Below are 25,467 nucleotides of genomic sequence, written 5' to 3' on the forward strand. Positions count from 1 at the left end.
TTTACAGCATCCGCAATTCTTTCGGTTTTTACGAACTACTGAGCCACCGTGCTGCCCTCTAAGGTCTCTCTGCGATCGCTTGCTATGCAACTGCAACCAGTAAAGGGCAGCTTCCCTGTGGGGTTTAAAGAGTTCCACATACCTCAAAGTTTTACACTGAGGAAATACTGCGTTTGCAGAGTAAATTAAAGGCATAATTACCCCATTGATTTGGCTGCAGTTTTTTCTTTGCAATCACTGAGATCCTGAGTTCCAGCAATATAAATAAATAATGGCAGGCATTAAATGTTAAAGGAAAACAGATGTGTACTTGTATGCAGTGGTAAGTAATAAACTTTGGACATTCTTTTCCAAAGGTGTGCTGTGAATGCTTTGAAAGGACCAAGTTATTTTGCTCACAGATTTCTCTTCGTCTGGTTTCTCCTTCGTTTCACTTCTTAGTAACTTTCTTGCTTCAAAATATTCAAGCCGTTTAACTTCTCTTTCAAAGTAAGCTTCAATGTTAGATTTCTGGGGACAAAGAGGGATGAATTTTTTCAGTGGTGATTTCTTTGAATCGTTAGGAGCCTTTCAAACAAGTAGATTTCCTACTCTTTTTGTCTCCCAACTTTTTGCAATCTGTTCTCATGGAAAATGCTTCATAATAGCCTCAGGTTCCTTCTTTTTATCGGGACTGAGAGGCTGTGCTTTCCTTGTAGTGTGGTCAATCAGGGAAGAGAATATAGCCCTGAGCTCAGTGCTTCACCCAATGTCAGAATGTCAGACTGGGCAGACTGGCCAAAATTTGCTCTTTCACCCTATTTCTTTCCCAGAGGGAGTTCTGATCTTTAGCGGCTTTAAAGGTATATTCATCTGGCAACAGAGCTGCTCTCTCATTAGAGAGAGAGAGAGAGATGACTGGTGAGGGTTTAACCTGAAGGTCACCACGCCTCAGGCGAGGGGGAGAGGTTGAGAAGGGGAGTCCTTCCTGGTGACCTCAACAGGTGCAGGAATTGAACCTACAGAGTTTAAAAAAATCACAAACCAGCCATCTGGTCAGCTGAGCGAAATAGCTCCACCAGCTTTAACAACTTTAATAAGGACATAAAGACTAGGAACAGGAGTAGGCCATTCAGCCCCTTGATCTGCTTTATCATGGCTGATTTTATCTCAGATTCAACTTCACTTTCCTGCCCACTCCCATAACCCTTTAACCCATTACTAATTTAAAATCTATCTTCCCATTTATAAGAACTAATTATTCCTTCACCAAATATTTCAGATCAGTCCATTCCAGTTCCTCATTTTATAGCCTAAACACACAATTTGCCGGGCTCAGTAGGTTGAATAGACATGTAATTTGTTAGCTAGAAATGGTGATGCTTGGGTTGCTGGCAAATACAAAGGAAAATACATACAAAGGTACTAATCCTGCACCTACCCCCATCCATCTCTGGCCTCCCTCTTCCTGCTCCCGCCAGGTACAGATCAATATTAATTGATATTCCTCTCTATCCCACTGAAGGGATTATATTTCACCTGGGAGTCAGGCTAGTGAGGGTCAGGAGGTGACACAGTGGCATCATTGTTGATCACAAGTCTGTCCCCATCATATTCCGTCCACACTTTCCTGCCTGGGTCTGTAGCTGTGACTCTGTTGCAGTGTGAAAGATGAGAACTCAAGCTCCAATTCAGTCTAGAATCTAGGTAACAGTCCCAGAGCAGTGAAGGAGTGCTGCACTGTTGGACATTTCAGGGGAGATTGTGCCATGACATTAATGCCACCACCAGACTAAGTCACACAGCAGCCTAAGGGAATGCTCTGGAGAGCTAGGTTCAAATCCCCGCACTGCTAGATGGTGGAATTCAGTTGGAAAAATTTGGAATTGAAATTTAGCATCTATCGTCGCCTGGTTCACTGATATCCTATAGGGAAGGAAATCTGTCATCCTTAATAAAAACTGTGGGGGATTTCTGAGGAAGGGTCACCAGACCCGAAACGTTGACTCTGATTTCTCTCCACAGATGCTACCGGACTTACTGAGCTTTTGCAGCAATTTCTGTTTTTTTGTTTTTTTATGATATGGAGGTGCTGGTGTTGGACTGGGGTGGACAAGGTCAGAAATCACCAGGTTATAGTCCAACAGGTTTATTTGAAATCACAAGCTTTTGGAGCGCGGCTTCTTCCTCACCTGATGAAGGGGCACCGCTCTAAAAGCTTGTGATTTCAAATAAACCTGTTGGACGACATCCTGGTGTCGTGTGACTTCTGACTTTCAGTTTTTAATTTGTCATCCTTACTTGGTCTAGCCTACATGTGACTCCAGGCCAACAACAATGTGGTTGATCCTTAACTACCCTCAGTTCAAGGGCAATTAGGGATAGGCAGCACTATCACGTTGCTATTGTGGGAGGCACAAAGTGGCTGGGATGTTTCTTACTGTGTAAGAATGAATGCCCCTCAGGAAACATTATCTTCATAATGTATTAAGGTAAACTCACCAGAGTCCCACGGGGCTGCTCTCTCATTTAAGAGAGAGAGAGAGCGACAACTGGTGGGGGTTTAACCTGAGGGGCACCACGCCTCAGGTGAGGGGAGAGGTTGAGAAAACGTTCCCTTTATGGTAATCAATGATAATAATGCTGTAAAGCAGTTTGGAATAGAATGGAGTTGTGAAAGTATTTCACATAATTATAACAAAGGAAAAGTACCTGTGGATGCTGGAGTTCTAAGATGGACAGAGAGAATGTTGGAGAAACTCAGCAGGTCAGTCAACATATGTGGACAGAGAAACAGAATTAATGCTTCTAGTCCAGTGACCCTTGTTCAGAAGGTGCTATATAAATATAAATCCTCCTTTGTAGGACTAGAACTTGGCTACTGGTGATAATAACTACATCTAACTACAGTGGAGCAGGCTGAACTCCTTGTGGTTTTTTTTATTGTGTAGGTGTTGGGTTACAACCAGTGTGGATAACTCCATCAGACTGCACAACCTTAACACAGCCTCATTCCACCGAGACAAAGCAGGTTCACATGAGCAATGGGGAATGCTTCAGGGGACAGATCAATTACTTGCAAAAACTTGTATTTGTTTTCAATCAAAATATGGCAATGCGATAATAGTAATAAGATCCCTTTACTGACCTCTTGATTTAGTGGATGTCGTAAAGCCCAGGGCACCTCCAGAATGTGCAACGTACCAAAGTCATCAGATACAGCCACTAAGTGTTGTCTTACTAATGAAAAACACAGATTAGGTTTGGCGGTGGCGGTGAGGGGGAAGGAAACGTGCAAATATTCCAACCATTGACTATAACCGACGATAACCTCAGTGTAATTAAAGTATTGAGATTGCATTTCACTGGTTTGTAGGTTAAAGCATTGAACTCTGTGTAGTTTTAAGTTCTGGCACGTGCTGGAAACAGGTCTAGCTAACCTTGAGCACAGTGATCAGATTACAGGGCCAACGTGTTCTAAGATCACAACATGCCTTCGGGCTACAGGCTCAGAGCCAATCATCCAGTCAACTGGTTGACTCTTACTTCTTTTGTCATTTCGGAGTTGTTTTGAGCTTTTTGAAGGGTTTCTTGTTGTGCGTTCTCAGTGAGTTCCCTTGATGTAACTTACGAAACTCCCCCTGTTAACCACCTACCCCGCTCCCTGTGGCATCCCTCATCTCCGATTTCAGTACCACGCTCTGTTCCTGGAAAAACTCACCACTAAGTGATGTCTGTACCATCTTTAAAAGAGCATTATGCCAACGGGTGGGCACTGGAATTCAGAAACTGCCCTCCTTAGTCAAGGACATTTCCAGTCGAAGGGGGAAATGGCACCGTCATTCTCCAACAGGGAGGTCCTGGTCGAATGGGTGGTGCTGAGGAGGGGCATCATGCCACTAGACCCTGGTTGCTTTATCCAGTCAGTCAGTGCCATCACCACAGTGAAGAGGAATGGGCAGGCGTGCTGTGAGAAAGTCAATGACCTTCTCCACTCTACCAGGCTGAGTGCTCTCTCTCACCACTTCACCAATGGCCTAGCGATATTGTCACTGGGCTGTTAATCCAGACACCCAGATAATGTTCTGGGGACTTGGGTTCGAATCCCACCATGGCAGATGGTGGGGTTTGAATTCAATAATTACCTGGAATTAAGAGTCTAATGATGACCATGAATCCATTGTCAATTGTTGGAAAAACACATCTGGTTCACTAATGCCCTTTTGGGAAGGAAGCTGCCATCTTTACCTGGTCTGGCCTACATGTGACTCCAGACCCACAACAATGTAGTTGACTCTTAAATGCCCTCTGGGCAATTAGGGATGGGCAATAAATGCTGCCTAATCAGCAATACCTTCATCCCATGAATTAATAGAATAAAGGACACCCATTCCATCTCTGACATTGCACCCAGCTCCCACCAGGGCTCTCCCACTCTCACTATTATCCTGCAACATCTTCCCTCACACTGTCACCGATCCCAAACTCGATGTGCCCTCTGTGCTGCCCACTGCCCCCACCGGACTCCCCCCGACTCCCTTGGGAAACCTCTCCACCTTCACCAGCACTAACAACTGTGAAACCTGCACCCCCTACCGGCTACCCACATACTGTCACCTCAGTGCCAATGTCAACCATAGTGAGGCTGGAAACACCTCATCATGACAGCTCCACACTTGGCAGAGGGACAAACAGCCCAGGACAGAGGAGACCAGGTACCTGCTCAGCCCCAGGGAGGGGAGGACCCTGTGGTGTCAGCAACTGGGGACTCTGTGTTCATTCACACACTGGGAGGACCAGGACCAGGATGTGGGATATCATCACCCTCATTGGCCAGAAGCTGCAGCAGTGCAGCACGTCACGTGACACTCCAGCTGCCTCCATGGACAGGAGAGCAACTGCGCAGAAGCCAGGCCCAGAGCATCAGGGTCTGCTGGGTTAGAGCACAGCTACCTGAACCCCATCGCCCCAGCCATTGGTACTCAGGACCAAAGCTATGATGACAGGGGGATGGTGCTCACTCTAAGTGCTCCTCAGCATGGGGAGACAGTGAGCGGTGGGGTTGCTAGGTGGCCCCCAGCAGAAGAAGGACCACACACACACAGGCCCCTCAGAAATCCCTCTCAGAACACTCAACAAGTGGCCGAGCCTTCACCTCCACCCGGCCTGACCCCTGGAAGTTCACACTGAGAAAAGTCAACCCTTGGCACATCTGACCCATTGAGACACAAACACTCCTGGGGTCACCTGACCAAGCTTCCAGGACCAACAGGTACCCTCTCCCCTCCGGCTACACAACCAGGGAGTACATTAAGGCAAAGTGCAAGGGAGAGAAAGCAGAAAACTTCTTAAGTGCACTTTGGTAGCACAAGGTTACAATGCACTTACATTCTTTTATATTTATTTATAAACTACACTGCTTTCATCTTGCGGCTGTTTGTCTGCCTCTCTGAGTAGCCCTGAATGTCATTGTTCCAGCATCAGGCACCACTTCATGACCCTCAGAATGTGCCATGGATTGATGTTGGTGAGGAGGGCCTGCTGCAGCATCTCAAAGCAAGAGGGACAAGGTGTATAGAGACCATCACACTCCTGACTTATGCCTTGTAGATGGTGGACAGGCTTTAGGGAGTCAGCAAATGGATTATTTGCTGCAATTTTCCTATTGTCTAATCTGGTTGTGTCGCCATTGTGTTAATGTGGTGAGTCCAGTTCAGTTTCTGGTCAATGGTAACCCCCAGGTTGTTAATAGTTGGGGGTGGGGGGGGGGGGGGTGCTGGGGGGGGGGGAAGGTTCAGTGATGGTAACACCATTGAATGTCATGGGGCAGTGGTTAGATTGTCTTTTATTGGCGATGGTCATTGCCTGGCATTTATGTGGCAAGAACATTACTTTTGACTTGTCAGCCCGAGACTGCATATTGTCCAGATCATGTTGCGTTTGGACATGGACTGCTTCAGTATCTGAGGAGTCACGGATGGTGCTGAACATTGTGTGATCATCAGAAAACACCCCCATTTCTGACCTTATGATGGAGGGAAGATCATTGATGAAGCAGCTGAAGATGGTTGGGCCTAGGACACTACCCAGAGGAACTCCTGCAGAGATGTCCTGGAACTGAGATGACTGACCTCCAACAACCACAACCATCTTCCTATGTATCAGGTATAACACCAACCACCGGAGAGTTTGCCCCCTGATACCCAATGATTCCAGTTTTGCCAGGGCTCCTTGATGCCACACTCGGTTGAATGCAGCCTTGATATCAAGGGCTGTCACTCTCACCTCACCTCTGGAATTCAGCTCTTTTGTCCATGTTTGAACCAAGGCTGTAGTGATGTCAGGAGCTGAGTGGCCCTGGCAGAACCCAAACTGGGCGTCACTGAGCAGGTTATTGCTGAGCAGGTGCTGCTTGATAGCGCTGTTAGTGACACCTTCCAGCACCTTCCAACATAAGCTGCTTTTGTTCACATAATATCCAGACACAAGTTTTGACCACGCTATGTTGGTTTGCTGTTTCCTGCCAAAACAATACATACTTGAGACAATCCAGGGCTTGATGCAACTTATTGCAATGGAAGAAATATTCTGCGTCTGTGAGGGCTCGTGAGTCTTTTCAAGTAAATCCCAAATGTCAATGTTGCCATCTTCCTTTCCGATGATAATGACCCCTGGTCTGGTGAGTGACCAGTGACCAGTTGTGCAGCGTTTTGTCGCACAGGCTGAATGGAGGAGGGGTCCCAGCTGAACAGGAACAGGAGAACAAACCAGGTTACATGCACAACCACCACTAGCACGAATGTACAGCCCAGACTCAACACTGCCATATACATTAACTCACCCATTTCAAATCCAGTCACAAAGCACGGGTTCACCTGCTGCTTAACCCTCAGCCATTCTTTTGTTATCTTTGGGTCAAAGATTCCAATAGTGCCCTAGCTGGAATCCCATCTCCCAGCCTCCATACACTTGAACACATCTAACACACTGTTACCTGGACTCTAACCCAGTCCTGTCAACAGAGAATCACAGAATTGTTATTGTGCAGAAGGAGGCCATTCAGCCACTGTATCTCTACTAGCTCTCTGAACATTTTAACTCAAAGCCAACTCTCCCAGGCCTTTTCTCCATGACCCTGCATGTTGTTTCTATTTAAATAACCATCCAATACCCTCTGGATTGTTACAATTGGACCTGGCAGTTTCCAGGCAGTGCATTCCAGATCCGAACTATTCACTGTGTGAAGAAACCTTTTCTAATCTTGCATTTGTTTCTTTTGCAAAAATACTTAAAATCTGCTCTCTCCTGGTTCTTAATCTTTTTACAAACGGGAACAGCTTCTCCCTAACTACTCTATACAGCCCACTCATGGTTTTAAAACCCCCATCAGATCCCCAAGGAGAACGGTCCGAACTTCTCCAATTCAACTTCACAACTGAAGTTTCTCAGCCATGGAACTATTCATGTAAACTTCTCCTGCACTCTCCCCAATACATTCACATCTTTCCTATAATGCAGGGTCACTCTCTGACCTTGCACAGGCGTCACTCTCTGACCTAAGTGGACCATGGTAATAATAGGGACTCACACAAGTTTTAAAATAGAACATAGAACATAGAACATAGAACATTACAGTGCAGTACAGGCCCTTCGGCCCTCGATGTTGTGCCGACCTGTGAAACCAATCTGAAGCCCATCTAGCCTAAACTATTCCATTATCATCCATATGTTTATCCAATGACCATTTAAATGCCCTTAAATTTGGCGAGTCCACTACTTTTGCAGGCAGGGCATTCCACGCCCTTACTACTCTCTGAGTAAAGAACCTACCTCTGACATCTGTCCTATATCTATCACCCCTCAATTTAAAGCTACGTCCCCTTGTGCTAGCCATCACCATCCAAGGAAAAAGGCTCCCACTGTCCACCCTATCTAATCCTCTGATCATCTTGTATGTCTCTATTAAGTCACCTCTTAACCTTCTTCTCTCTCACCAAAACAGCCTCAAGTCCCTCAGCCTTTCCTCATAAGACCTTCACTCCATACCAGGCAACATCCAGGTAAATCTCCTCTGCACCCTTTCCAATGCTTCCACATCCTTCCAATAATGTGGTGACCAGAACTGTACGCAATACTCCAAGTGCGGCCGCACCAGAGTTTTGTACAGCTACAACATGACCTCATGGCTCCGAAACTCAATCCCTCTACCAATAAAACCTAACACACCGTACGCCTTCTTAACAACCCTATCAACCTGGGTGGCAACTTTCAGGGATCTATGCACATGGACACCGAGATCTCTCTGCTCATCCACACTACCAAGAATCTTAGCCCAGTACTCTGTATTCCTGTTACTCCTTCCAAAGTGAATCACCTCACACTTTTCCGCATTAAACTCCATTTGCCACCTCTCAGCCCAGCTCTGCAGCTTATCTATGTCCCTCTGTAACCTGCAACATCCTTCCGCACTATCCACAACTCCACCAACTTTGGTGTCATCCGCAAATTTACTAACCCATCCTTCTACGCCCTCATCCAGGTCATTTATAAAAATGACAAACAGCAGTGGCCCCAAAACAGATCCCTGAGGTACACCACTAGTAACTGAACTCCAGGATGAACATTTCCCATCAACCACCACCCTCTGTCTTCTTACAGCTAGCCAATTTCTGATCCAAACCGCTAAATCACCCTCAATCCCATGCCTCCGTATTTTCTGCAATAGCCTACCATGGGGAACCTTATCAAACGCTTTACTGAAATCCATATACACCACAGCAACCGCTTTACCCTCACCCACCTGTTTGGTCACCTTCTCAAAGAACTCAATAAGGTTTGTGAGGCACAACCTACCCTTCACAAAACCGTGTTGACTATCCCTAATCAAATTATTCCTTTCTAGATGATTATAAATCCTATCTCTTATAATCCTTTCCAACACTTTACCCACAACTGAAGTAAGGCTCACTGGTCTATAATTACCAGGGTTGTCTCTACTCCCCTTCTTGACAAGGTGACAACATTTGCTAGTCTCCAGTCTTCTGGCACTATTCCTGTGCTTCCTTTTTCGCGACTCAGAGACCCCACCTTCCACCCCATCCCCAACACACCAGAAGCCCTCCACATGTTCAGTGATACCACTGAATGGAGATTATAACAATTCCTACCATTTGCTTGGAGCTACTTTGAGAGCACTCTTTACCACATTGGCTCTACTCGTAGGCTTTCCAACTGTATCTAAACATCATCGCGTGCCACACGAGTTGAGATTAATTAGTGACTAAACTCCAGTTTGATCAAGTTCCACATTGGCAGAGAATGGAGGTTTTCATATGTTTGGTTCCGATGCAGATCCCAGTGATGAAAGAGTGGTTTTGTAAGTCTGTGAGGCACCTCAAGCACTGAAATTCGATACACTTTCAATCGTGTCTCTGTGAACTGGTGATTGATGTTGATGACTTTAGCAAGTTCTACTCTGGGTAGGAACCTTCTCAAGAGAAAATGGTGACATGGAGTCATAGGGGCCAACATTGAAACCAAAAGGATGTCGAATTCCTCCTAGTGCTACACACCTTGGAGAAAAACGTCTTTAACATCACTTCAATACAATCCCAGTTTAAAAATGCAGGAACAATAACTATCAAGTCAGCATAGTTTCAATAAACACAATGTTAGATTGAATCATAGCTGACCACACAGATGCAGGCCAGTCACTCCATCATGTGTGTGTCCAATTTTCACAATGGCAATTTAACTCCCTACTTTCCCTTGCCTTTTCCCTGCCACTCTCTAAGATTCTAAGACATAGAATCCCTACAGTGTGGAAGCAGGCCATCAAGTCCACATAGACCCTCTGAAGACCATCCCACTCACACCCACCCCTGTCCCAGTAACCCCATGGTCAATCCACCCTAACCTGCACATCTTTGGACTGTGGGAGGGAACTGGAGCACCCAGAGGAAACCCATGCAGACACGGGGAGAACATGCAAACTGCACACTGACAGTCACCCGAGGCAGGTATTGAATCTGGGTCCCTGGTTCTGTGAGGCAGCAGTGCTAATCACTGAGTTACTGAACCATACGGCCATAAGGAGCAGACATAAGCTGGTCTGAAAATTTGCAGGGTTACCATGAAAAGGCAGCAGAATAGCACCAAGTCATGATGCTCATTCAGAAAGGCAGAGCACATATGATGAGCAAGGTCAGAAATCACACAACACCAGGTTATAGTCCAACAGGTTTATTTGGCAGATGGAATTCAACCCAGAAAAGTATGAAGCGATTCATTTTGGAAGGTCGAATTTGAATGCAGAATACAGGGCTAATGGCAGGATTCTCAACAGTGTGGAGGAACAGAGGGATCTTGGGGTCCATGTCCATAGATCCCTCAAAGTTGCTACCCAAGTTGATAGGGTTGTAAAGAAGGCGTATTTTGTGTTGGCTTTCATTGGTAGGAGAATTGAGTTTAAGACCCGTGAGGTTATCCAGCAGCTCTATAAAACTCTGGTTAGACCACACTTGGAATATTGTGTTCAGTTCTGGTCACCTCATTATAGGAAGGATGTGGAAGCTTTAGAGAAGGTGCAGAGGAGATTTACCAGGATGCTGCCTGGACTGGAGGGCAGGTCTTATGAGGAAAGGTTGAGGGAGGTAGGGCTTTTTTCATTGGAGTGAAGAAGGATGAGAGGTGACTTGATAGAGGTGTATAAGATGATGAGAGGCATAGATAGAGTGGATAGTCAGAGACATTTTCCCAAGGCGGAAATGATTATTCCGAGGGGGCATAATTTTAAGGTGATTGGAGGAAGGTATAGGGGAGATGTCAGAGGTAGGGTCTTTACACAGAGAGTGGTGGACGTGTGGAATGTGCTCCCGGCGGTGGTAGTGGACTCAGATACTTTAGAGACATTTAAGCAACTCTTGGATAGGCACATGGAGGATAGTAAAATGTAGAGTATGCAGGGTAGATTGATCTTAGTAGGATAATAGGTCGGCACAACATTGTGGGCCGAAGGGCCTGTACTGTGCTGTACTGTTCTATGTTCTCTATGTTCTGTTCTATGAAAACACAAGCTTTCAGAGGCTTACTTCTTCTTCAGGTGTTAGTGAGAGAGGTAGTATCAGACACAGAATTTATTAGTAAAAGATCAAAGAGTCATACCACTGCGGAGGATGTACTAAACAAACTTGTTAAATGCTGTTAAATCTTTAATCAGTTCGAAGTTTTTAACTGATTGATATGTATATGGAAATCCCTGAATTCCTTTCCAGTCACGGTCCCGAGAGAACTAAGGGTTTTGTCAGTGTAAAGAAGAGGTGCCATTTTAGGTCAGATAATGCATGTTAGGTGTGAGGTCTTGTTTAGAATCTGTTTGTGTTTTGGTTTGGAGTCAGACTGATTTTATTTCTAAAGTACGAATTTATAAAACACCACATTGACTGACAGGGGATGGGGAGAGAGCATCAGAGAGAGAGAGAGAGAGAGTGAGTGAGAGAGTGAGAGAGTGTGTGTGTGTCTACATATCTGCATTGTATGTATAGTGTCTATATGCAGTGTGTATTTATAAGTATGTATATGTGTGTGTATATGCGTTGGGGTAGATGTATGGGCCTGCAGGAAGTGGTTTATGTAAAGGAGGGTGGTTATATGTGGTGTTTTTTAATATTTATTTTAATGTATCACTGACTGGGCTACCACTTATTGCCCACCCCTCACTGTTTTTGAGAAGAATGTGATGGTGAGCTGTCTTCCTGAAACACTTCTCATTAGGAGGACACCCATAATGCTGTTAGGGAGGGAATTTCAGGATTTTGACCCAGTGACACTGAAGGAGTGGCGATATATTTCCAAATCAGAATAGTGAGTGGCTTGAAGATATACCTTCAGGTACCTGCTGCCTTTGTCCTTCTAGAGATTTCCTGCTATGGTAGAATTTATGGGTTTGGAAGATGCTAGCCAAGTGATGTGTGAGTGTGGAGATGTCAGCGGACATGGAGGGTGGATATTGTGTTCTCAACAAGCAAAGAATTTGGTGACACTCTCTGACCCTGCTCGCACAATAAGAATGATCATCAATATAGGAGGTGGCTGTGGGACTGTGCCCTTCAGAGTTACATGGGTGGAGATTATCACAGGAAGTGATTAAAGTTGGGTGCATTCTTAACACTGGGAAACCAGTTTTCAACTCATGAGCAAAGAAACCGAAATGGGAATTACTCACTGTGACATTTTCTCTCCAAATCGCAAACGTCCAACCTCCTACAGTCAAAATAATATCTCGGAAGAATGGTGACCTTTGCACTGTGTTTACAGGGCCATCATGTACTGCATAGCAATGAGTTGGTCTTGGAGCTGTAATATTGACATATATCAAATGCTAAATATAGGTATGATATAAAGAAATCCAAATTTTCAAAGGAAAAATGCATTGAGTGCAATGTGGGAGTTTTAGCTCCAATATTTGGCAAGTTCAATATGTCTCAATAAAAACAAAACATTGCTGATGTTGGAAATCTGAAACAAACGGTGAATGCTGTAGAAACTCAACAGTGCTGACAGCATATGTGAGAGAGAGAAACAGAGTTAACATTCCGAGTCTTTTATGACTCTTCTTCAGTATTGCTGACAAACCTTTACAAACAAATTCACTCCATCTTAAAAAAAACTGATTTTAACTTTTAATGATCAGACACATATGGCTTAAAGGAGTTGGATGGAATTTTGATGAAACAACATGTGTCTATTAGTACTTTTGTCTTTATTCTTCCAGGAGATGTGTGTGTGTATCACTGGCAGGGCCAATATTTGCTGCCTAATTCTATTGCTCCTGGAATGGAATGGCTTGCAAGACCTTTTCAGAGAGCAATTAAGAGTCTATCCTGCAGGTCTGGACTGAGATGTAGGCCAGATCAGGAAAGGATGGCAGTTTCCTTCCCTAAAAGGTATTAGTGAACCAGATGGGTTTTTACTACAATCAATGATTGGTCACCATCAGAGAGACTAGGTCTTTATTCCAGATTTTTTCAAAGGTGTTTAAATACCAGCCGCTGCTGTGGTGGGATCTGAACCCATGTCCACAGAGTATTAACTTTGGTTTCTTGATGATGAGTCCAGTGACAAAAACCAATGTTGTGTTAAGACCATAAGATATGGGATAAGAATTAGGCCATTTGACTCATCGAGTTTGCTCCACCATTCGACCGTGGCTGATATGTTTCTCAACCCCATTCTCTTGCCTTCTCCTGTAGCCCTTGATCCTTTTAGCAATGAAGAACCTATCTACCTCAGTCTTAAACTTTTCCATTACAGAAACTTGGGTAACTCAAGGAGAGGAATGGTTGTTGGAAGTTCCGGGATTTAGATGCTTTAAAAGAAATAGGGAGGGTGGAAAAACAGGTGGGGGAGTGGCATCACTAGTCAGGGCGAGTGTAGCAGCTACTGAAAGGCAGTTCGAGAATGATATGTCTACAGAGTCAGTTTGGGTTGAGGTCAGGAACCAGAAAGGAGCAATCACTTTGTTGGGGTTTTTTTACAGACCCCCTAATAGTTGCAGAGAAGTAAAGGAGCGGATTGGGAGGCAGATACTGGAAAGGTGCAGAAGTCACAGGGTTGTAGTCATGGGTGACTTCAACTTTCCAAATATTGATTGGAAACATTTTAGTTGTAACAGTTTAGATGGAGCAGACTTTGTCCAGTGCGTTCAGGAAGGATTCCTGACACAGTACGTAGATAGACCAACACGAGGAGAGGCCACTTTGGATTTGGTGCTTGGCAACGAACTGGGCCAAGTGTTAGACCTGTTGGTAGGAGTGCATTTAGGCGGTAGAGATCATAACTCTGTTTCTTTCATGATAGTCATGGATAAGGATAGGTACTTACAGCAGGGTAAAGTTTACAATTGGGGGAAGGGTAATTACAATGCAGTTAGGCAAGAATTGGGTAACATAAATTGGGAACAGGTGCTGTCAGGGAAGAGCACCATAGAAATGTGGAGATTGTTTAAGGAATGCATACTGCATGTGCTCGATATGTTTGTCCCGAGCAGGCAGAGAAGATGCGGTCGAGTGAGGGAGCCATGGTTCTCGAGAGAGGTCAACCGACTGGTTAAGAGGAAGAAGGAGGCTTATGTAAGGTTTAGGAAAAGAGGAACGGAAAAGGCTCTAGAGGGATACAAGTTAGCCAAGAAGGAGCTGAAGAAAGGGCTGAGGAGAGCTGTAAGGGGCCATGAGAAAACCTTGGCGGATAGGATCAAGGAAAACTCCAAGGCTTTTTACACGTATGTGCAGAACAAGAGAATGACCAGAGAAAGGGTAGGGCTGATCAAGGATTGTAAAGGGAATTTGTGCACAGAGCCTAAAGAGATTGGAGAGGTACTTAATGAATACTTTTCTTCAGTATTCACAACTGAGAGGGACCTAGTTGTAGAGGAGGACATTGTGAAACAGGCAGGTAGGCTAGAGGAGGTGGACGTTAGTAAAGAAGATGTGCTAGGAATTCTGAGGAAGTTGAAGATAGATAAGTCCCCCGGGCCTGATGGGATTTATCCAAGGATTCTATGGGAAGCGAGGAATGAGATCGCAGGGCCTTTGGCGATGATCTTTTCATCCTCACTGTCCACAGGTATGGTGCTGGAAGATTGGAAAGAGGCAAACGTCATTCCCTTGTTCAAAAAAGGGATCAGAGATAACCCCGGAAATTACAGGCCAGTTAGTCTTACGTCAGTGGTGGACAAATTATTGGAAAGGGCTCTGAGACACAGGATTTATGATCACTTGGATAGACACAGTTTGATTCGTGATAGTCAGCATGGATTTGTGAGGGGTAGATCGTGCCTCACAAACCTTACTGAATTCTTTGAAGAGGTGACCAAACACGTGGATGAAGGTGAAGCAGTGGATGTGGTATACATGGATTTAAGTAAGGCGTTTGATAAGGTTCCCCATGGTAGGCTCATGCAGAAGGTAAGGAGGCATGGGATTGGGGGAAATGTAGCAGATTGGATTCAGAATTGGCTGATGCTTAGAAGACAAAGGGTGGTAGTGGACAGAAAATATTCAACATCACGCTCAGTTACGAGTGGTGTACCGCAAGGATCTGTCCTGGGTCCTCTTCTATTTGTGATTTTTGTAAATGATTTGGATGAAGGAGTGGAAGGGTGGATTAGCAAGTTCGCGGACGATACGAAGGTAGGTCACGTTGTGGACAGTGCAGAGGGCTGTTCTAGGTTACAAAGGGACATTGATAGAATGCAGAGCTGGGCTGAGAAGTGGCAGATGGAGTTTAACCCTGAAAAGTGTGAGGTGATTCATTTTGGAAGGACAAACTTGAAAGCAGAATACAGGGTTAACGGAAAGATTCTTGGCAGTGTGGAGGAGCAGAGGGATCTTGGGGTTCATGTTCACAGTTCCCTGGGAGCTGCCACCCAGGTGGATAGAGTTGTTAAGAAGGCGTATGGTGTGTTAGCTTTCATTAATAGAGGGATTGAGTTCAAGAGCCGTGAAGTTATGTTCTAGCTATACAAAAGCCTGGTTCGGCCACATCTGGAGTATTGTGTCCAGTTCTGGTCACCTCATTACAGGAAAGATGTGGAAGCGTTGGAAAAGGTGCAGAGGAGATTTACCAGGATGTTGCCTGGAATGGAGAGAAGGTCTTACGAGGAAAGGTTGAGAGCGCTACAGCTTTTCTCTTTAGAACGACGAAGGATGAGAAGTGACTTGATAGAGGTGTACAAAATGATCAGAGGTATCGATAGAGTAGACAGCCAGCGACTTTTTCCTAGGGTGGAGGTAGCTTTTATGAGGGGACATAGTTTTAAAGTGAAAGGAGGTAGATAACGGGGAGACGTCAGAGGTAAGTTCTTTACTCAGAGAGTGGTAGGGGCATGGTATGCATTGCTGGAGAAGGTAGCGGAAAGAGCCTCATTAGGGGCATTTAAGCAGCTATTAGATAGGCATATGGATGATAGTATAAGGTAGCGGTGGAGGTTAAATAGACCTTAGGTTTAGGGTAAAAGTTCGGCACAACATCGTGGGGCGAAGGGCCTGTACTGTGCTGTACTGTTCTATGTTCTATGTTCTAAATACACTCACTGACTTGGCCTCCACAGCCTTTTGTGGCAATGAGTTCCACAGATTCACCACCCTCTGGCTGAATAAATTCTCCTCATCTCAATTTTAAAACATTGTCCTTTCACTCTGAGGCTGTGCCCTCGGGTCCTAGTGTCTCCTACTTGTGGAAACATCTTTTCCACATCCAATCTATCCAGGCCTCAGTATTCTGTAAGTTTCAATAAAGTTTATACAGCACTGAAACAGCACACATGCTGATGAATAAAGTTAGTTTGAGTTACATGAAAATAAATGAAGTGAAAGTACATAACCAGTTGTAAGCTAGACACTAAACAAATAAGTGGTTGTCTTTGTTGCAAAGTGTAGATTAATTTATTAAACCCACCAAATGCTAGGGTTTCCCATCCATTGTTTGAGAGGTTTAACTGTACAAACACACCATTGTGCAAAGACCTCCAAATAATTATATAGCTCAGCATGTCTGCAACTCCTTGAAAGGAGATTAAATAATGATGCACCCACTGACTGGAACTCTCTCCATAACAGCACTGTAAGTGTCCCTGCACCACAAGGATTGCAACAGTTCAAGAAGGCAGCTCATCACCACCTCATCCAGGGTAATTACACATGGATAATAAATGCTGGCTCAGCCAGTGATGCCACATATCACATTAAGAAATACAAAAAAAAAATGAATTAAATTAAAGCCGGCTAAGTTTATTTCTTTGCCTGAAGTTTTCCTTCAATTTGTGTATGAAATGTGTGTGATTTCCCCCGTGTCATAAACTTCTCTAATACTAAAGGTGTACACGTGAAATTAAATGATGTCCCCAGGCTGCAGGGTCAATGTGCTAAAAGTGTAAATTCAGAGAAAATGTTCAATTCCTGCATAAGGAACATCCATCAAGCTTAATTTACTTCTCTAACTTACTTGCGGAAGGGTCACTGGACCTGAAACACTAACTCTGATGTCTCTTCACAGATGCTGCCAGACCTGCTGAGCTTTTCCAGCAACTTCTGTTTTTGTTTCTGATTTACAGCATGTACCATTTGGTTTGTCTCTGGCACCATCCTATTTTTGATTTTTTGAAATTATTAGTTGGATTATAGATCATCCCTTCACTTGCTGGTCAGCTGTTGACACTTTACTCACCCTGTCTGACACAATTGATCACCTGCAAAGACTTGTTATTCAGCCTGTAAACACTCCACTCACACCAGTCACAGGGCAGATGCAGGGAGGATGTTCCTGATGTTGGCTATCTTCTATGTTTCAATGTTTCTATTTGCACTTATCTTTTGACACTCCTAATTACTTGGAATGATCTTTTCATTATTTCTTGACATATAAATTCTGTGCCTGTGTGCTTCCCTCCACCTCACCTGATGAAGGAGCAGTGCTCGGAAAGCTTGTGATTTCAAATAAACCTGTTGGACTGTAACTTGGTGTCATGTGACTTGACTTTGTCCATCCCAGTCCAACACGGGCATCTCATTTGACATCAATATTTTACATTATTTTGGTGCATTATACACTTACTGGTCACTTTCCCAGTATCATAGTCTCGTTCCACTTGCCAGTCGACAAAAGTAACCTCGCCATCCTAGATAGAAATTTCCAAAATGAATCATTAGCGTTTCTAAACAAGACATGGTCAACCTAACAAATTCAATTTGAACGACACCCCAGCCCTTGCTGGCTTCCATTCCATCAACTCATTGATTTTAAAGGCTGATAAATAGCAAACAATGGTCATGTCACACAAATGCCAGGCAATGCCCATCTCCAACAGGAGGGCGAATCTAAACATTGCCTCTTGAATCCCCGGGATGTGATCAGGTGTACCCTAAAACTCTGTGGGAAGCTAGGGAAGTGATTGCTGGGCCCCTTCCTGAGATATTTGTATCATCAATAGCCATAGGTGAGGTGCCAAAAGACTGGAGGTTGGCTAATGTGGCAAGGAAAGGCCAGGGAACTATAGACCGGTGAGCCTGATGTCAGTGGTGGGAAAGTTGTGGAAAGAATCCTGAGGGACAGCATTTACATGTGTTTGGAAAGGCAAGGACTGATTAGGGATGGTCAACATGGCTCTGTGCATGGGAAATCATGTCTCATTAACTTGATTGAGTTTTTTGAAGAGGTAACAAAGATGATTAATGAGGGCAGAGCAGTGGACGTGATCTGTATGGACTTCAGCAGGGCATTTGACAAGGTTCCTCATGGTAGACTGGTTAGCAAGGTTACATCACATGGAATACAGGGAGAACCAGCCATTTGGATACAGAACTGGCTCGAAGGTAGAGACAGAGGGTATTGGTGGAGGGTTGCTTTTCAGACTGGAGGCCTGTGACCAGCAGTATGTCACAAGGATCGGTGCTGCGTCCACTTCTTTTCGTCATTTATATCATAGAATCATAAAGTCCCTACAAATGATGAGGATGTGAAAATAGGAGGTATGGTTAGTAAGTTTGCAGATGACAAAATTGGAAGTGTAGTATACAGCGAAGAAGGTTATCAAACAGGATCTTGATCAGATGGACCAATGGGCCGAGGAGTGGCACATGGAGTTTAATTGAGATAAATGTGAGATGCTGCATTTTGGAAAGGCAAATCAGGGCAGGACTTATACACTTAATGGTAAGGTCCTGGAGAGTGTTGCTGAACAAAGAGACCTTGGAGGGCAGGTTCACAGTTCCTTGAAAGTAGAGTCACAGGTAGACAGGGTTGTGAAGGCAGGGTTTGGTATGCTTGCCTTTATTGGTCAGTGCATTGAGAACAGGAGTTGGAAGGTCATGTTGCAGTCATATATGACATTGGTTGAGCCACTTTTATAATATTGTGTTCAATTCTGATCTCCCTGCTATAGGAAGGATGTTGTGAAACTTGAAAGGGTTCAGAAAAGATTTATAAGGATGTTACCAGGGTGGAGGGTTTGAGCTACAGGGAGAGGCTATATAGAACATAGAACATAGAACATAAAACATAGACCAGTTCAGCACAGTACAGGCCCTTCGGCTCACAATGTTGTGCCAACCTATCATGCTACTCTAAGATCAAACTACACTGCATACCCTACATTTTACTATCATCCATGTGCCTATCCAACAGTCGCTTAAATGTCCCTAATGTATCTGACCCCACTACCACTGCCGGCAGCGCATTCCACGCACCCACCACTTTCTGTGTAAAGAACCTACCTCTGACATCTCCCCTAAACCTTCCTCCAATCACCTTAAAATTATGCCCCCTCATAATAGTCATTTCCGCCCTGGGAATAAGTCTCTGGCTATCCGCTCTATCTATGCCTCTCATCATCTTATACGCCTCTATCAAGTCACTTCTCATCCTTCTTCGCTCCAATGAGAAAAGCCCTACCTCCCTCAACCTTTCCTCATAAGACCTGCCCTCCAGTACAGGCAGCATCCTGGTAAATCTCCCCTGCACTTTCTCTAAAGCTTCCACATCCTTCCTATAATGAGGTGACCAGAACTGAACACAATATTCCAAGTGTGGTCTAACCAGAGTTTTGTAGAGCTGCAGCATAACCTCGTGGCTCTTAAACTCAATTCCCCTGCCAATGAAAGCCAACACACCATACGCTTTCTTAAAACCCTTTCAACTTGGGTGGCAACTTTGAGGGATCTATGGACGTGGGCCCCCAGATCCCTCTGTTCCTCCACATTGCCAAGAATCCTGCCATTAACCCTGTCTTCTCATTCAAATTCGACCTTCCAAAATGAATCACTTCACACTTTTTTCTGGGTTGAATTCCATCTGCCACTTCTTTGCCCAGCTTTGCATCCTGTCAATGTTCCATTGCAACCTACAACAGCCCTCCACACTATCCACAACTCCACCAACCCTTGTTTCATCAGCAAACTTACTAACCCACCCTTCCACTTCCTCATCCAAGTCATTTATAAAGATCACAAAGAGCAGAGATCCCAGAACAGATCCCTGCGGAACACCACTAGTCACCGAGCTCCATCTACTTTCCATCTACTACCATCCTCTGACTTCTATTGGACAGCCAATTCTGTTTCCAGACAGCCAAATTTCCCTGAATCCCATGCCTCCTTACTTTCTGAATGAGCCTACTGTGGTGAATCTTATCAAATGCCTTGCTGAAATCCATATACACCACATCCACTGCTCAAACTTCATCAATGTGTTTTGTCACATCCTCAAAGAATTCAGTAAGGCTTGTGAGGCATGACCTGCCCCTCACAAAGCCATGCTGACTATTTCTAATCAAACTGTGCTTTTCCAAATAATCATAAATACTATCTCTCAGAATCCTCTCCAATAATTTACCCACCACAGAAGTAAGACTGACTGGTCTGTAAATCCCAGGATTATCCCTATTCCCTTTCATGAACAAGGGAATGACATTTGCCACTCTCCAATCATCTGGTACTACTCCAGTGGACAGTGAGGATGCAAAGATCATCGCCAAAGGGACAGCAATCTCTTTCCTCGTTTCCCATAGTAACGTTGGGTATATCCCATCTGGCTCAGGGGACTTATCTATCCTCATGTTTTTCAAAATTTCTAGGACATCCTCCATCCTAACATCAACCTGTTCGAGCATATCAGCCTGTTTCACACTGCCTCACAAACATCATGGTCCCTCTCACTGGTGAATACTGAAGCAAAATATTCATTAAGAACATCCCCTACCTCCTCTGACTCAGCGCACAAGTTCCCTCCACTATTCCTGATTGGCTCCACCCTTACTCTGGCCATCCTCTTGTTCCTCACATAAGTGTAGAACGCCTTGGGGTTTTCCATAATCCTACCCGTCAAGGCTTTTTCATACCCCCTCCTAGCTCTCCTAAGTTCATTCTTCAGTTCCTTCCTGGCTACCTTGTAACCCTCTAGAGTCCTGTCCAAACCTTGCTTCCTCAACCTTAAGCAAGCTTCCTTCTTCCTCTTGACAAATGCTCCACATGTCTTGTTATCCAAGGTTCCTTTACCTTACCATCCCTTCCTTTCCTCAGTGGGACAAACCTATCCAGCACTTGTAGCAAGTGCTCCCTAAACAACCTTCACATTTCTGTCCAGCATTTCCCTGAGAACATCTGTTCCCAATTTATGCTCCACAGTTCTTGCCTAATAACATTGTAATTCCCCCTCCCCCAATTAAATACCTTCCCATACCATCTGTTCCTATTCCTCTCTATGACTACAGTAAAGGTCAGGGAGTTATGGTCACTATCACCGAAATGCTGTCCCACCGAGAGATCTGACACCTGGCCTGGTTCGTTGCCAAGCGCTAAATCCAATATGGCCTCCCCTCTAGTCGGCCTATCTACAAATGAGTCAGAAATCCTTTCTGGACACACCTGACTGCTCCATCGAAACTATTTGCACTTAGGAGGTTCCAGTCAATATTAGGGAAGTTGAAGTCATCCATGACAACAACCTTATTACTTCTGCACCTTGTGTGTGTGTGTGTGTGTGTTTGTGTGTGTGTGTATGTGTGTGTGTGTATGGAACGAGCCGCCAGTGGAAGTGGTGGAGGCTGGTAAAATTACAACATTTAAAAGGTATTTGGACGGGTAGATGATTAGGAAGGGTTTAGAGGGATATGCTGGCAAATAGGACTAGATTTAATTAGGATATTTGGACTGCATGGATGAGTTGGACCAAAGGGTCAGTTTCTGTGCTATACTATATGACTATATGACATTCAATGCTATTACCATCACTGAATCAACATTCTGCAGTTACCATTGACCAGAAACTCAACTGGGCCAGCCACTTCAGTAACATGTCTACAAGAACAGATAAGATTACATCATAACATGTATGGGCAGAAGTAGGCCATTTAGGCCAATGGCTCAGCTCTGCCATTCAATGTGATCATGATTGACTAAGAATTCTGTGGTGAATAATATACCTCCTGACTTCCCAAAGCCTGTCAACCAGCTACAAGTCAGGAGTGTGATGGAATACTCCAAACTTGCGGGGATAGTTGCAGCCTCAACAACACTGAAGAATCTTGACACCATCCAGGACAAAGCAGCCCTCTTGATTGGCACCACATCCACCACCTTCAACATTCACTCCCTTCACCTGCGATACACAGTGTATTGGTGTATACCATCCACAAAAATTCATAGCAGCAACTCACCAAGGCTCCTTCTTGAGCACCTTCCAAAGCTAAGAGCTGTACCACCTAGAAGATCAAGGGCAACACAAGCATGGAAACACTACCCTCTGCACGTTCTGCCACAGGCCATCCTGACTTGGTGCTATATTGCTGTTCCTTCACTCCCTTTTAGACAGTACCTACACCATAAGGACTGCAATGGCCTAAACACACAGCTACATACCACCTTCTCCAGGACAATTAGGGATGAGCAATAAAAACTGGCCTTGCCAATGTGGTCCACGTCCAATCAATGAATGAGAAAATTTTTTTCCTTTAAATTCACCGAAATGGGTGATTTCCCATTTTTCAGTCCAAGTGTGGGGTAAGCTTCATTAAGAGCTGATAGGCAGAGCTTTCGGTGAATTCTTTGGCCGATCCCATTGGCAATTCAAGTTGCCAGGGGCTTCCAGCCAATAAAAAGTGGGCAGTCTCTGGATCTGAAAGATTATTGGTTAAGGTTTACATCTTAGTATAAGGTAGGGGTGGAGGTTAGATAGACCTTATGTTTAGGGTAAAAGTTTGGCACAACATCATGGGCCGAAGGGCCTGTACTGTGCTGTACTGTTCTATGTTCTTGGGGATCCAGAGTCAAGAAAGTAAGTATTTTTTTGTGGGACATGTACAGAAGGATTCAGAGGGGCTGGAGGCAAGAGAAAGAGGGTGGCTTTCACAGGCCTTGCCCGGCATTGGTGACTCTGATTGACCCCAGGGTGACTTCCCTAACACAACAACCAGGTCAACCAGGTTTTCTCGTCACAAAACGAGCCACCTTTCTAAGGTAGACAGGTAATCGGGAAGGTGATGAGTTGAAAACTTTTAATGGCTATTCATTGAACACTTAGGACCTTAACTGGTGCTGGGTTGAGAAATTCCCCATTTGAGGGTTTCCTATCATGCAGTGGTAGTGTCCCCACCTCTAGGCGAGGAGACCCAGGTCCAAATCCCACCTGCTCCATGAGTAGTGTCATAATGACTCTGAAACATCTTGTTTAGAAAATATAAAATGAAAGCCCCCAGTGGACCTTCTCACTCAGCACCTTCTCACTGCTGTTGGTGAACTAATGAGATGGGATGAGTATCCCTCCAGAGCCAACTAACCCATTTATATGTCCTCATCACTGTTTCCTGTCACGTCCAGGGAGGATAAAATTCTTCCCAATGTTTCATGAATGGATAAACAGTACTATTGCTTATCCTTATCACACAAATGTCAGGGCTCTTGTTAGTCTGACTTACCTCAGTACCAATCCACAAGAAAGTGTTGATGTCATCCACAAACGTCAGATCCCTGCTTGAAGGAACATCCATGGCGGCATATTCTGAAGTCTCTCCTTTGGTCTTTGTCAGATTGAATTGGGCCTTGTCTGTAGAAATGGGACAGTAGATCAATGCAAAATTCACTGTATTTAATTTTAACATTAAACGGAATGAAAAAAGTTTCAGAAAAATATTCAAATACCAGGAATGGTTAAAAGGTCTTTGTTGAAAATGTTCAATGCGTTCAGAGAATGCGAACATTTCCACTTGTTTGGGGAGTATAAATAGAAGACGAAGACGATGATAGAAAGGCCAGGAGAAATGTATTTAGCCAGATGATGTGAGGAGAAAGTGGAAATCACCCCCACGCTCTGCCTTCTGGCAGTCAACCAATCCTCTATCCACGCCAGTACCTTGTCCCTAACACCATGGGCTCTTATCTTATTTAGCAGCCTCCTGTGTGGCAACGGCCTTCTGCAAATCCAGATAGATCACGTCCTTTGCTAACTTGCTTGTTATCTCCTCAAAAGAATTCTAACAGATTTGTCAGGCATGACCTCCCACTGATGAAGCCATGCTGACTCAGCCCTGTTTTACCATGCACTTCCAAGTACTCTGTAATCTCATCCTTAATAATGGGCTCTAAAATATTACCAATGACCGAGGTCAGGCTAACCGAACAATAGTCTGCCTCCTCCCTTCCTAAACGGGGGTGATGGCCACTGCACTCACCTCTTCAAATTCTGGTATGCTGCTGGTGTCTTCCTAAGACATCATCGAAGTGCAAATCCTCACAAAACTCTCAGCCAATATTTTCTCCATTTATATAACCATTTCAGTTGATTTACACTTTGCATTTTCTCTATGCCAAATTATCTGTCTGTTTGTGCTGCAGTCCTCCTCTCTCACTTTCTAACCCCCTCTCTCTCCCGCTCCCTCTCTTTGGATTTCTCTGTTAGGAACTCTCACGCTGTCAGGATTTCTCTGTCTCTCTCTCACACAAACACACACACACACAAACACACACACACATACACACACACGATCTCTCTCGGGACTTCTCTCAGGAACTCTCTCTCCCAGGGTCGCTCTCTCATTTTTTCAGTGTTTCTTTTACTAGTTTTCTGAATACTCACCTTTTCCTGTTCTTCTCTGGATCACCTATTGGTTCTTTTGCATTCTTTGACTGATACACTTAAATTCTACATGGAATGGGAGAGGCCATTCAGCCCCTTGAATTTGTTGCGACATTGACTAAGAATGTGGCAGATCAGTGGCTTGATAGCTTCCACACAACTTGCCTCTGTATGCCAAAGCCCTGCCTAGAAGCTCCATGTATAAATACCAACACTCGTGTGTAACCTTCAATATAAGTAATATGAAGTATTACTTCATATTAATACTTTAATTAATTGAATTAAAGCATCTTTAAATAATTGAACTTCAGTCTGTCTCTATTTTCTACATTGTTTAACATAGCAAAAGGAATTTGTACATACAGAGTTGTAGAGCCATACAGCACTGCCTTTTCCAACACCCTGACCAATCACCATTTCTCTGCCTGGCTTGAGAATTACGACTGACAGTTAACTGCCCTTACTCCATGCCAATGAAGACCTAACCAATCACCACCCTCTTCTTGTGCGGTATAAATGATGTCTCTCCTTGCACAAATCTGTTTCTTGCTTCCTCATTCTGATGAATGCAAGACTAAAAGCTTCAGCTTCATGTCTCCCTTTGATAATGTTTAAGCTCTGTGACACCAAGCAATTATTTCACTGTCTCGTCTGTTAACAACTGAGTAGGTTGTAAACCCTGCACAGCTACTGGTATTTTATTTCAAAGACTGACATTGACAATCCTATAAAATAACGCACTGTAGCTGAAACAAACTATCCCATGGTAAATGATAACAAAGTGTAGAGCTGGATGAACACAGCAGGCCAAGCAGCATCAGAGGAGCAGGAAGGCTGACGTTTCGGGCCTAGACCCTTCTTCAGAAA

The 25,467-nt window shown here is 44.4% G+C and overlaps 1 protein-coding gene across 2 annotated transcripts in view; it reads right to left on the reverse strand.

Annotated features, from left to right (window-relative positions):
* The window catches only part of LOC109920062 (dynein axonemal intermediate chain 3-like), a 39,779-nt gene that overhangs the window by 2,669 nt on the left and 11,643 nt on the right, over positions 1-25,467 (reverse strand). For both annotated transcript variants that reach the window (XM_048602322.1, XM_020520091.2), the window contains 6 exons: positions 23,444-23,571; positions 17,590-17,653; positions 12,203-12,333; positions 6,519-6,723; positions 3,128-3,219; positions 400-510 (listed from right to left, as the gene is read on the reverse strand). In XM_048602322.1, coding sequence (XP_048458279.1) covers positions 400-510; positions 3,128-3,219; positions 6,519-6,723; positions 12,203-12,333; positions 17,590-17,653; positions 23,444-23,571 — 731 coding nt within the window. The remainder of the gene's footprint in view (positions 1-399; positions 511-3,127; positions 3,220-6,518; positions 6,724-12,202; positions 12,334-17,589; positions 17,654-23,443; positions 23,572-25,467) is intronic.

Source organism: Rhincodon typus, chromosome 10 (assembly GCF_021869965.1).
Source record: "Rhincodon typus isolate 14 chromosome 10, sRhiTyp1.1, whole genome shotgun sequence".
Lineage (NCBI taxonomy): Eukaryota > Metazoa > Chordata > Chondrichthyes > Orectolobiformes > Rhincodontidae > Rhincodon > Rhincodon typus.